Here is a 14,674-nt window from a genome sequence, read left to right as displayed (position 1 = left end):
TTTTTTGCAAAATGACATAAGTCTAGCAAATCATCTGTTATGAAGATGCTACTCGTATGTCAGAGAAGACTATTAATGCGTTTATTCCTTATTTATAATGTGAAATAGTGAGAAATACAATTTTCCTGGATGGTTACTAGCATATAGTAATGTATTCAAGTATCCATTTTACTGTAGCACTGAGTTATCTTTTGCATGGATATCTTTTCTTATGAGTGGAAGTTTAGGAGAGGATGTGTTAACTCTCTCTCTACTGCACTTTCACCTAACTCTTCCCCTGCAAATGCATTCTATCCATTATAATAAGCGACAAAGAGTCCTGTGGCTTATAAGGTGCCACGGGACTCTGTTGCTTTTTACAGATCCAGACTAACACAGCTACCTCTCCGATACCTTCTAACCTTCTATCCATTATGCTTCTTTTGGGGACAAACTAAGAGGCAGTTAATGTATCCAGACCTCAGCATCAAATATGCCACAGAATCAAAGCTTCCTCCTGTAGTTAATTCCTACAGAATGCTATACTTCTTCTAAGTACTCAGACTAGATGCAGAGAGCTGGCAGTTCAGGAAAATTACTTCAAACCTAGGGACTGAAGCCTCTTTATTTTCACTGCCAAGCTAGGAGTGCTTTATGACAGCAAAAGCTGTATCTTCTGGGATCAGGCAACAGCACAGAAATTGTTGGGGGTGGGAAGAGAAAAAACTTGCTTGAAGAAGGTTCTGAGATGCAAGACGACTTGTTCAAATTGCAAAGCCTCATTACACCGGCATACAGATCTCAATAGCTGGCTTGCAAATATTTTCTTGTTATATGTTGTACTTTGCTTTTCTTCCACCCCAAAATGGAGGACATTCATCACAAATGACAACATGACTATACAGACTTATTCATGGTTCTTTCAGAACAATAACTCTCAACATAAATGCAGGGGGAAGAGATTGAGAGAGTTGCTAAATGCTGTGCTTACAAAACATGTACTATTAAGATTGAACGTTAGTTGAGAAAAATCTATTACAACATATCACATTTTCTAATGTAATTTAGTGCTCACATATATAGCCATATGACTTTTGTAGATATAAAATTGATTTTCACTGTGTGACTATAAAAAAAAATTCAGTAAGGCAACATTTTACTTTAACTTAATGGAAGATTCACTAAAGGAATCAGGATAAAATCACTAGGTCCAACTCCTGTTAAAACTAGCACTTGACAGACTAGGGTCATACAATCCCTTCTCCAAAAAAACATTTGATTTTTATCTCCTTGAATTATTGTATAAGAGCTAGCACAACTGGGGCCAAAAACTACCTGGGACCTTATGGGACTACTGCATAACTAATAAGATAAAATGCATCAGTCTGAACAAAGGCACTTCAGCTCAAAGTCATTGCGAGTTACAGGACAAATTCAGAAACCCAACAGCCTGAACTCAGGTCTTGGCAGATAAATGGCCTCTTAGCTGAATCAGTAAAATATTTTTGTAAGCCTACATGTTTGGTTTAATTATTTGGGATTTCATATTTTTTTAATTTTAAAAAAAGAAAAAGGAAAAGGAAATAGCCATTTCAGTTCCCTCTGAGGGCCCAGTCTTTTCATACTAGAACATGCAAACCTAATCCTTAAGTATGCCTAGGAGCAGGCCACTTGCTCACTACTTCCATCTCAGTGGAGTAATGGACACCTTGCATGCTGTACAGCACATGTGTCAAACTCAAGGCCCGCGGGCCACATCCGGCCCGCCATACAATTATATCCGGCCCGCGAAATCGTTTTATATATCTGTTTTTAATGGCCCTGTGATATGACGCCCCAATAACACACACTACAAATCCCATGATGCAGTGCAATTGCCGCCAACGGCAAGCCGCGGTTCAAGTTCGCGGTCTGTTGATGTATACAACGCTAATATCAAATCAAAGCTAGACCCCAACAATGGCCAAGAGAAAAATTGATTCTGAAAACCGAGGCTTTCAAAGCCGGTGGGAGAATGAGTATATGTTTACTGAAATTGCAGGTAAACCAGTGTGTCTCCTTTGCGGGAGTAATATCGCTGTAATGAAGGAGTATAACCTAAGACGGCACTACGAGACGAAACATGAGAACAAATTCAAAAACCTGAGCGCAGGACAGAAGCTACAAAAGGTAGAGGAGTTGAAGAAGAATTTGACATCCCAGCAGACGTTTTTCACCAAAGCAAAATCACAAAGTGAAGCTGCTGTGAAAGCAAGTTTCATTGTGGCCGAAGAGATCGCCAAATCAGGACGGCCGTTTACCGAGGGGGAATTCGTAAAGAATTGTATGATGAAAGTGTGCGACGTCCTTTGTCCAGATAAAACGTGAGCGTTTGCAAATGTAAGCCTCAGCAGAAACACTGTTGCTAATCGGGCTTGTGAGATGGCGACTGATTTGAAAACACAGTTGATTGAAAGAGCAAAAGATTTTGTTGCATACTCCCTTGCCGTGGATGAAACTACTGACGCGACTGACACTGCACAGCTGGCGATATTTATCCGTGTTGTGGATTCCAATTTGTGCGTAACAGAGGAAATACTGGACATTAAATCGATGCACGGGACAACGAAAGGAGAAGACATCTTTGGAAATGTATTTCAAAGTGTAACCGACATGAAACTGCCGTGGGAAAAACTCGTTGGACTTACAACAGATGGCGCACCTGCTATGTGTGGTGAAAAAAATGGACTGGTGGGAAGGATGCGCTCAAAGATGCGGGAGGAGAACTGTGCCGGTGAGTTGACAGTGTATCACTGCATCATACACCAGGAATCGCTGAGTGCTAAAGTCCTAAAAATGGATCATGTGATGAACACTGTAACACAAACCGTCAACTTTATCAGAGCCCACGGTTTAAATCACCGCCAATTCCAGTCTTTTCTGCGGGAAATAGATAGCGAGTTTGGCGATATGCCATATCATACGGAGGTCCGGTGGCTAAGTCGGGGAAAAGTTCTCAAAAGACACTTTGAGCTGCGAGAGGAAATCTGCCAGTTCATGGACAGTAAGGGGAAAGACTGCACAGTTCTGCGGGATGAAAAGTGGAAATGTGAGTTGGCGTTCCTGGCTGACATAACGTCGCATCTTAGCGCTTTAAACCTTCAACTCCAGGGACGGGAGCACATAATAACCGATATGCATGATGCAGTGAAGGCATTTCAAGTGAAGCTGCGCTTATGGGAGACACAAATGCACCAATGCAACTTGTCTCACTTTCCCTGTTGCCAAGTAATACGGAACCAAGAAAGTGCCACAGTTTTCCCAAATGCCACCTTTGCTGAAAAACTCAGCGCGCTGAGTTCGCACGGCGCTTCAGTGACTTTGAGGCACAGAAAAGTAACTTCGAGCTGCTTCGCAACCCATTTGCAGTCGATGTGGAAACCGCACCTGTAGAAATGCAGATGGAGCTGATAGAACTGCAATGTAACGGGACACTGAAGGCAAAGTACGACACTGCGGGGCCAGCACAGTTCACTCGCTTCATTCCTGAAGCGATGCCGCAGCTCCGCCAACATGCGGCTCGAATCCTGTCCATGTTTGGCAGCACATATCTGTGCGAGCAGCTGTTCTCTGTGATGAAAATTAACAAAACGTCACACAGGAGTCGCCTCACTGATGAACACCTGCAATCGATCCTGAGAATCTTCACAACACAGAACCTAACCCCAAACATAAACGAACTTGTTGCAAAGAAAAGACTCCAAGTATCAGGCTCTGACTAAATAGGACAAGAAAATGGAATGTTATGATTTGTTATGATTATACTTTTGCTTTAAATTCAATTTTTTATTTATATTTTCAGATTTTTTAATATTCCAGCATGTACAGATTTTGAATGTATTGTATTGACAGGATTTTTTTTATGAAGAGCAAAATATTTTAAGTTGAAATGTATTTATTTTGGAATGATATCCTGTATTTTGGTTCATATTAATGGTTAAAAAACATAAATATTTAGTCTGTTAAATAAATGGTTATACTGTTCGGCCCGCGAGTTTTGAGTTTTGGCCCCCTGTGCAATTGAGTTTGACACCCCTGCTGTACAGTATTATACAGGATGATTCACTCCCTACATGATGCACTATGTGTAGCAAAAAAAAAAAAAAAAGGGGGGGGGGAGGGTGTTGGTGCTGAAAACAGGTGGACAAAGACCTAAGGAGCAAAACCTCCCACAAACTCCCAAAAGAGAGCTAAGCAACTATTTCAACTCCAGTCCAGGAGTATCTGCCCTTACTTAATTTTGACTAGGTGCTTGATGCTGTTACAGTCCCATGTCACTCCAATGGTAAGTGAGACAGTCTGTCTGTGAACATTTTTTTTAAAATGAGGGCAAGTAAGGGGGAAGGTTTGCCCCCAAGCAGCTCTCCAAAGTTCTCTCAGGTTTCAGTTACAGTGAATCATTAACACAATTGGTTCCCCAACACCCTTAAAACTCGCAGCATTGCCCTGATGCACACAGCTTTAATCATAAATAGACCTGATGGCAAGAACATCTCATATACACCCATACACACTCCCCGTCAACATCCCTCGTGGCTGCAGACTTGCTAGCTATTTCAATGGGACCTGTGACCTAAGTATCCGTTAATGAAATAAAAGCAAAAAACTGTAAGGAGTTATCTTGGATAAGTTTCTAATAATCATTAAAAAAATCCACCCAAATGCCAGAGAGCTAAAAACAAAAACCTGGGTAATCACACTGAGAAATACCTATGCACATTTATTACCCCCTTCAGCACCAGCCCTATTTCTGAGGTGGCAGAGCTCACGTTAGAGTGGTGGGGGCTGGTGCAGAACACAGAGCCAAACTGTGAGCTGAGTTACAGCACTGTACAATTTAATATTTTGGACAGCTTTACACCATTGCAGCTAAGATTAGAATCTGGCCCACAACATACAAGCAGTGTGAAATATTCCCATAAGCCCTTTCCAATGCCAGACACTCCTTTGTTTTATCAATATTTGTGTGTTTGTGTGTGTGCATGAGTGCTTTACTTCAGAAAGTAGGCTTTCCCCTACCCACGAAAAAGCCCTAAGAAGATTAACAACAAACCTTTTAAGAAAAAATATATCCCTAAATAAAATAGTCAAAATTTCTTGTATCAATACTTCATTAAAAGAAGTAAAACAAAATTAGATCCAGTCAATGTCATTTCATGTAATTATTCACATTTGAATAGTCAGGTTCTCTCTTTAAATAAGAACTAAAGCAGTCAAGCATGTGATCTTCTTTAATGACTAGTTCTAGCCAATTATCATACACCAAGGATATAATAGAGGCGTTGTCTCATACATAAATAGATCCAAGTTGAATGGTCTGGTTTTAATAGACCCTATTGTAACTCTGAACTCATTTCCCCACCACCACTCTTTTTCATCCTCCCAATAAACAGCTCACCACTCAACTTGAACAATTAATTTTTAGCTTGCCCAAAAGCAGGCTGTGTTTCAGGTCTAGATCCTCAAAAGAGGGTCATGTGAGAAATATAGTTGCAGAGTCATTTCAATCTTCCAGTCCTAATGAAGATTCAGACAAATAGTGATCAGGAAACCTAGACCTATTTGGGTAGCATTACAATACTGAAGTTGTAAAAGGACAGTACATCCCAGAATCCTCCAAATGTCCAGTTTTGAAACAAAAATGTTAGGGTAACACATTAGTGCTGCATCAGTATTTATTTCATGAGCCTCATCATTGTCCTTTTTCAATCACGTATGATAGTTTAGCTATTGTTGATTGGTTTTGCATTTCTTTTTCTTGATAAAGGACACACTTTATGTTACTGCTGACAAACAACACTTACAATTTACCAATAGCTTTTGGAGCCCAAAATATCATTAGTGTCATAAACACATTTTTCCTGATGTAGGATATTTTTAAGTCCACATTGAGGATGTCATATGCAATAGAAAATACCTTGCAAAACAACTCCAACATTTTGTGTGCGTGCTCAGTAGCCTTCTGAAGCAAACAAACTTTAAACATTTCAAACAATCAAGGGACTCAGCTCCAAATTCTCATTTACACTAAGGTCCCTTTACAAGTGTCTGGCATTGTAGAGAGGCCTTAAAGTGTGCATAGATGACATTACATTTACTGCCAGAGTGCTGTAAAGGAGCACAAGTGTAAAAGCAAATCAGGCTTTAAGCCCACAAAAGTGATTGCCTTCAGGGGTTTTTAATTATTGTTAATTATTCGGAGAGAGGGAGACAGACAGAGAGACAGAAAAAACCAAACATTTAAAAATGCATGTGTCTAATTCAAATGGATTCAGACAATTTAACAAGTACATTGCAGCCAGGCCAAAAGCTGTTTTTTTTAAACAAAAATAATTAGTTACCATTTGAAATGACTTAGTGAATCCCTAAGGATACAATTTTTAGTAGAAAGCTTTACCAGCTCTTTTTCTATCAAATTTGCTATGGTTAATACTATGATACATTCAGTTAATAAAAAAAGGCTTTCATCAAAATTATTAGCTCTATGTCCATTATTCTAATGTTGGGGAGCAGCAATTCCACTTTTCTACCACAAAATCTCTATTAATGTCAGGACAATAATTCAATAACATGCTCAGAAACTGCAGGATCTGATTATTTTCATTCATGTCCTGCTCTAGTCCCCTTGGGATCACAAGTAAAAAATAATGCTCTCATTGCACATCATGTTGAAATCTAGACTCTTGTAGTTACTGTTCCTGCAGTTTCAAACAGCTATCTGTTTAAAAAATGGATCCACAGTCTTAATTTCAGAATGATCTATAAACTAGCCCCCACAGCATGCTTAGTCAGTGCATCAAACTCCTGGTATTATGGTTTGTTTATAAGAATTTAAATGACAAAAATATGCAAACTTGCTTTCTTGGCAACCTATATTGCATATGTTTTTCTAAAACAGCTGACACCTGACCACTAGCTATTTATTTTTAAACTATGCTAAGAAAATTTCCTTAAATCAATTCTATCAAAAAATAGGGAAAAAAATACAGAAAATGAAATATATTAGCATTACATTTTCAACTGCTCAGTACTATTTATGTCATGTGTTAGAACAGCCTTAAAACAGAACACGTGGATCATTATAAAAATCACATGGCGCACACAGCCTAAATACAATATACTGTAAACTAGGCCAGTCATGTGCTCACAACCTTCTGTCATTAAAATCAGTAACAGAAGTGATGTGGAATATTTGACTTGATTCTATATAGAATGTAGGATATTATGCAACTGCTGCATAGCAAGATGTAGTGCTCTAGACAAGATACTTAGATTTCAAAGAGACATAAGAAACCATAAAGATTGCTTGCTTAAAATCTATTTAGTAATCCCAATCCCTCAACTGCACTTAAGGTTGCTGGAAATAAAATATACATTTTTTTCAAAAAAAGCACACTCTTCAAGAGTCAGGAAGATACCATACTTTATTTCTATAAATGTTGCTGTGAAGGATGCTCAGTGGGAATATTTTTAGTACAAAGCAAGGGAAGCTTTTCTGCTACTATATGAGAGAACAGGGGCACTTTCTGGGAAAGTTGATGTTACCGTTATTTCCCATTTTCTTTTACACCATTTGTTATTATTTACACTTTTCTGTCAATTTGCAGGCAATAAAAAGGACAATAGCGTGTTCTTTTACACATAAATTATAGTTCTAGTTCTTTTATTTTAAACATAACCATCCTGCATAACATGAAAGGCATAATCACCCTCTGCTTGCAAAGACAGCTGGCATATGCATGCAAATGAGGGTCACAGTAATTTCCATGACAGACAGAGCTACTGCTGCATTGGACACTACTCCTTTCACAATTACGCTCTTTAAATTGTTGGAGACATAGGGAATAAAAACCAAGAAGTGCTTACAGGATGAGAAAAAAAAATCTGTAAGGAATGAGAAGCTATCCATGGAAAAGAAGACCTTAAAATAAACTAGAATACTTAGGTTTTTATCATAACTAAAATCTATTCTAAAAGCACAGCAATAAAGGGGAAAGAGGGAGAGAAAATGATTGAACAAGTCTGTGGGATTTTTTTAAAGTATAAAGCTTTATTATTAATACACTGGTATGAGCAAGTATGTATGTATTATTTGTTGGGAAAGGATTTAGAAACTCCAGTATAAACTAGAGATGGCTCCAACATGCAAAATTCTGATATGGGGAGATTTGAAATCAGATCCAAATTTTGCGGTGAAGATGGGGAGGGATTTGAAAATGGGCATCGATTCAATCTAATGTAGATGGGACGTGGAATTCAGATCAAGATTTGGGTTCTGATTCCAAAGTTCAGATGGAGGATTTTTGCTCAAGCCTACTGCTTTAAAAAAAAAAAAAAAAAAAAAAAAAAGTACTTATTGATTTACAAAAGTCATGACTAATACGTAATATTTTAATCTGAATAACACAACTCCAGGAGTACTGTGCTGTTCTACAAGAACAGCTAGTGAAAAGGACTAGAAACAAGAAGTTAAACTTTGTCACATTGCACTGTGAAAACTGAGTGAAGTACAAAGGGTAAAGAAGGAACACAAATGGTAACATGATGAAAAATAAGGTTACAATCTTGGCTATAAACAAGGAGATATTTTAGTTACCTTTTTATTAAAGAAACAGAATTGTTGATAGTAAAAATTATTTCCTTATATATGATTTTTTAAATCATGACAATGTTTCTTTAAGAAAGCAAATTAGACCCACCACTTTATAAAGGTGATTTAAAAAGTACAAAAAGCAGTTTTGCAAACATTATTGAAAGATATGTAAGTCAAAATCATGTATTCAGTATGACCTCCATCTCCTTCCAAAACTAGCCTGGTATTAGCTTGAGTGTTTGATTGACTTAATCTTACAAAGGAATATTTGTGTAAACTTTGTTTGTAGCACTTCAGTATCTTATAACTTGAATATTTTTCCAAAACATCAGAGATGTATGGAAAATTAGGCAACATACGTGACAGAAACGTGACACAGGCCTGATCTATTTGTTGAAGGCTCAACTTAAACAAAGACCAAAAAACCACACACACAGAAAACAGAAATCTTCAAAAACAAAGAGGAAAATAAGGGGCAGTAAATATAGAACATTTCAATCAAATTGCATGCTATTTTAAAATAAGTGTTAAACTAGGCATTTCTAAGCTTTCTGACATAATGCTATCAGATGCCTAATAGGCAAGATCAGTGAATGCTTTCCTAAGTACATTACACCTGAATGATTTACACAACGTAGCCTGCATTGCAAACAGGCCAAAACCACTAAGTTTTCATCATGAGCTTTTAAAGGGGGCCATTTAGGGATCTGGGGCAAACTCAGCACTTGGTCCTGCTAGTGAAGGCAGGGGGCTGGACTTGATGACCTTTCAGGGTCCCTTCCAGTTCTATGATAGACAGATAGATGTAGATCGAGAGAGAGAGAGACACCTATACACACACACACCTCTACCCCGGTATAACACAACCTGATATAACGCGGTAAAGCAGTGCTCCGGGGCCTGCACACTCCAGTGGATCAAAGTAAGTTCGATATAACGCAGTTTCACCTATAACGCGGTAAGATTTTTTGGCTCCCGAGGACAGCGTTATATTGGGGTAGAGGTGTATATATAGATAGATATACACATGCATATCTATACATACATATATAGAGAGAGAAAGAGAGAGATAGATATAGATATATATAAAAAGTATGTTTTCTGCAGTGTGGCCCTTCTGTGCTTGAACTCCTGATTCCATTTTGTACCACATGCCTCTTCTTGTAAGAGGAACTAATAGTGCTACTGTTAGATATGTAAACGTGTCTAACATCAAGTAGGTCCAACAGATCCATTATTTTGGAGGCATTTAAAACTTGAAATAAGTAGTTGCTGGCCAATCAATCTATACTGTGAGACTTCATGCATATCTCCCACATTTTACTTCATATTTATGCAGTGCCCAGCACAACTGAGTTTCAACCCCAACTGGGTCCTGTAGGCACCACAATATCTACACACACACTAGAAAGTTTCTTTTCTGAACTTTCTACACACCCAGAGAGCCAACTTACCTGCGACAGAACATTTGAGAACAGTTTTTGACTATAAATTCTCAATATATTTAATACCCTTACCTGTGGGGAAATTGTAAAGCATTAAATGCTGATCCAGCAAATTAAGCCCCCAACCCTGCAAACACTTATGCATGTGCTTAATGTTATGCCTGCGTGTAGTCCCATTGACCACAGCGGGATCACTCACATGCATAAAAACATGTGTGTTTGCAAGGTTGGGACCTTAATTTGTACAGACAAGGTTTGAATCTAAACTTAGTACATGCTAATTTGCAGATCTGAAATGTATACTTGTAAGATTTTCACCCAGAAAGTCACTTCACTAAACTTAATAAAAGTTACTCACCTGTAAAGACATTGGGAAAGGTATCAGTAGAAGCCTGGATCCCTGAGGATTTTCTTGAGTGAGTCAAACGCTCTTTTTCTTCTTGCAATCTCTCCCTGGACCTCCTGTACTCCAAGAAGTCTGCAGAGCCAATCTTTTTAGATATTTCACCTTTGTGATCAGATAGCTCTTCTGTCCAGTCTGCTGATCGACTGAAATAACCAGCCAAACTGACGGACCTTTGCTTCTTGACTGATGCCTTCTCTTTTCTTTGGAAGGACTCGCGTCTTCTCTTAAAAAGTGGGCTCTGGGATGGGGAAAGAGAAGGTGACTGATTGGGAGAACTCAGCTGCCTAGTTGTGGTTTTGATGTAACATGGGTTAATTAGGTAGGGCTTAAAGCATCGGGAACTGAGCTGAGGACTGCCCACTATCTCCCCAGATGACAAAGTGCCATTTTTCATTTCAGTAGAAAAACCACTCTCCAGTGCCTCTTGGCTGGCTGACAGACTGCATTTGCCTTCCTGAGTCTCAGCAGCATGGTCATGGCCTGCATCTGAAAAATCATCATCTCTTCCAGAACCTGGGAAAACAACAGCTTGTACTTCACTAATTTTAGTCTCCGAATCTGCTGCTGGGAACAGAAAATGGAACGCAGAACTGTCACTGCGAGACCCATTTTCTGTCACTGCTACATTTAAATGTGGGTAATCCTTGAGTTCACTAGCTACAGCATTCACTCCAGCCTCAAGATGTTCCTGTTCAACAGTCCATAGCTTGTGTTCTTGTGTTTCAAATAAATGGTTACCAGCATACCCGGTTACATTTGCTGTAGCTTTCAGTTCACTTTCAATTTCACTGATAGGAATGTTTTCTGTAATTTCAGATATTGCGGAGACAGCCTGCTCAGTTTCTGGGCTACTCTCTTTGTCACTGCTAGTCACTGAAAGAAACCGTTCAAGATCTAAGGGGGCTGCTTGAGAATTAGCCATGTGTGGGTCCATTGTTTTGGTGACATGCTCCTCAGTTCCAATGTTAATTGCCCCCTGCTGTTGCTGCAGTCTAATAGCTTGCTGGATATCAGAAAGCAAATCCTCTTGTTCTGTGGCTGAATGGAAACTGTATATATCCGTATCGGAGCCAGAGCTGGTCCTTTGTCCATCCTGCGCCTCTGCAGCAGCTGGGTGAGTTTCATTTGTAATTTCAAAATGCTCAACATCTGTATCCGAGAGACCCGCTTCATCTGCAGAAAGGCTTATATCCGGAGTTTTGTTAATAATTGAATGAGCACTGTCTAGCTCCCCTGTATTCAAGGCCTGGCTTTCTAAAACATCCTCCCTTGAACTACTGGTCCCATCTTTAGCCTTGGACAGATTTTTTCTGATCCTCAGATTTGAAAACACTGAGGCCCTAGAGTCGGACTTACCCTTCTTTTTGCCAGATTCACTTCCTTTACCATGCTTCCCCAGTCCCTTTTTGCTTCCTGCTCCCTTCTTTGTGCCTTCTGTATCCTTGGGCCCAGAAGCATCCTCTCCTCCTTCACATACATCACCTGTATTTTTCTTTAGCTTCCCATCTTGGTTCCCCATGATTTTTAGCAATCCAACCCCTTCAGAAATCAAGCCATGCTGCTGGATTTCATTCACTTGGCCAGCCGGCGAGCTCCTCTCTAGCAATCCAGGTTTGTTTTCAGGCGGTGGTGATGCAAGCGACGCAAATGCTTGCTGTGCCTCTCCCCCATCTGCTAGAGCTGCCTTTTTGCATAATATGCTGCTTGCACTGTGCTCTACTGGGACATGCTCAGTACAGCACTGAAAGCTGCAGACAGCTCCTTCCAATGGCTGCTCCTGACACAGCTGCTTTTTCACGGTGGATCTGCTACGTTCCTCTTTCTTTATAAAAGATTCTGTGAAAAGTGTTTCCTTTATAAGAGTTACTTCTTTTTCCACTGTTTGAATTGCTTGCATTGTACCCTCAGGGGAGCTCACAGGCCAGTTTGTCATCAAATAGCTACAATTTCAGGACTTCAAAGTTCAAATTCCTGGAAAAAGAAGGAGAAAAGTTAAATGAGAGGTACCATAATTACTCTGTCATTAACTAGAGGAATAAACTCGTAAGCCCCAAAAATACAAATATGCTGGTTTAATAATTTATAAAGTTCTTAAACATGTTACTTCAATAGGCTACACAATACCATGTGTATTTTACACATTTAGCTCATATGTACCATAAAGACACAGTTAAATAAGTTGTCTTAATAAAAAAAAAAAACCTCTACAAATGAAAAGTGTGTGTATGCAAACTGCAAACCGATCCATTGAACACACTTTCAAAGATGTACATTGAATTTTGAGTGGGATATTGTATTAGTATAATTACCATATAAAACAAACAGTTTGTATTCTGAGAAGGTACATATACAATTATTCTCAGGACAGTAAGCTCATCAATATTAAAACACACTACCATTGTTTCCTCTTATAAAAACATTTGATATGAAACAAATTAAATCAAACAGCACCAGCCAAATGCAACTCTGAAGTAAAGGATACAGGTAAAGTGTTCCCCTGTTCATATATAAATATTTTATAACAATTGGTTTAAACACTGCTGCTGGTTAGCTATTTTGAAACGACAAACAATATTTTATATAAACAGATTTTATTTTTCTATTTCTAGTTCACATGTGTGAGTACATACATTTCATTTAAAAAAAATCCCTACTTTCAAAACAAATATAGTGCAATTTTTGCCTTTTTGGTGGAGCGGAGTTTGGAGGCAGGGGGGCTTTGTAATCATGGGATTAAATTCCATGAAGTAATTTATCTAAAATGGAAACAAAGGGGCATAAGAACACAGAAATTGCCAGACTGGATCAGCTCAGTGGACTCTCTAGTCCAGCATCCAGTTTCTGACAGCAGCAGCAATTGATGCTTCAGATGAAAGTACAAAAAAAAAAAAAAAAAAAAAAAAAAAACACACCACCATAGTGGGCAATTATGTAATTAGCTGCTCATAGGGGAAGCTTCTTCCTAACACCTAGCAGTTAGTAATTGGTTTATAGCTTGAAGGTAGATGTTCTCAGCCACACAAATATCTAATCATCTGGTGTACTGCATCCAGTTTTGAGCCCCCCACTTCAGAAAGGATATGGACAAATTGGAGAGAGTCCAGGGGAGGGCAACAAAAATGATCAGGGGGCTAGGGCACATGACTTATAAGGAGAGGCTGAGGGAACTGGGCTTATTAAGTCTGCAGAAGAGAAGAGTGAGGAGGGATTTGATAGCAGCCTTCAACTACCTGAAAGGGGGGGAGGGTTCCAAAGAGGATGGAGCTCGGCTGTTCTCAGTGGTGGTGGATGACAGAACAAGGAGCAATGGTCTCAGGTTGCAGTGGGGAGGTTTAGGTTGGATATTAGGAAACACTATTTCACTAGGAGGGTGGTGAAGCACTGAAATGGGTTACCTAGGGAGATGGTGGAATCTCCATCCTTAGTGGTTTTTAAGGCCTGGCTTGACAAAGCCCTGGCTGGGATGATTTAGTTGGAGTTGGTCCTACTTTGAGCAGGGGGTTGGACTAGATGACCTCCTGAGGTATCTTCCAATCCTAATCTTCTATGATTCTATAAATCATATTAAGCTTTTGGCCTCAGTGATGTACCTTGTATCAATGAGTTCTACAAGATAATTATGTTGTATAAAAAGGAATTTCCTTTGATCAGTTTTAAACTAGTTGCCTTTCAGTTTCAATGGATGTCTTTGTTCTTGTATTATGAGAATAGGTAAATAGAAGCTCACAATTTACCTTCGCTAAACTAAACAGCCACACTCTTTCCAGTTTCTTCAATCATCAGTTTACAAGACTTAGAAAAAAATCAGTATGTCTGGAAATGACATATTAGGGAAACAGTCAGTTCTTCTCTGCCATATAATCCTCTATTACACACATTCATTTTACTTAACTGACCCAACCCACCTAACCTTAAGTATCCCCAGTCATGGCTCCTGGGTAGGCTGCCCTCTTTGGGACCCTTTTCGAGTCCCTCAAGTGCACCTCTTCTTACAAGAGGCAGGCCTGCACCCCCCCTTCCTGCGGTGGGATCCCACAATCCAACTACTCTGCAATGACATCTTTAGGTTACACCTCCCTGGGTCCCTAGAGGTGTAAAAGTTGGTCATAGAATCATAGAAAATCAGGGTTGGAAGTAGGTCAGCTAGTCCGATCCCCTGCTCAAAGCAGGACCAATCCCCAGACAGATTTTTGCCCCAGATCCCTAAGTGGC

The 14,674-nt window shown here is 39.3% G+C and overlaps 1 protein-coding gene across 6 annotated transcripts in view; it reads right to left on the bottom strand.

The window, feature by feature from the left end:
* FMN2 (formin 2) overlaps positions 1-14,674 on the bottom strand; it is a 234,585-nt gene that overhangs the window by 213,422 nt on the left and 6,489 nt on the right. For all 6 annotated transcript variants that reach the window (XM_065589091.1, XM_042848380.2, XM_065589093.1 and 3 more), the window contains exon 2: positions 10,415-12,433. In XM_065589091.1, coding sequence (XP_065445163.1) covers positions 10,415-12,395 — 1,981 coding nt within the window. In that variant the 5' untranslated portion in view covers positions 12,396-12,433. The remainder of the gene's footprint in view (positions 1-10,414; positions 12,434-14,674) is intronic.

Source organism: Chrysemys picta, chromosome 3, assembly GCF_011386835.1.
Source record: "Chrysemys picta bellii isolate R12L10 chromosome 3, ASM1138683v2, whole genome shotgun sequence".
NCBI classification, from domain to species: domain Eukaryota; kingdom Metazoa; phylum Chordata; order Testudines; family Emydidae; genus Chrysemys; species Chrysemys picta.
The sequence above is the reverse complement of the archived record's forward strand: the minus strand, read 5'-3'. Positions and strand labels throughout refer to the sequence as shown.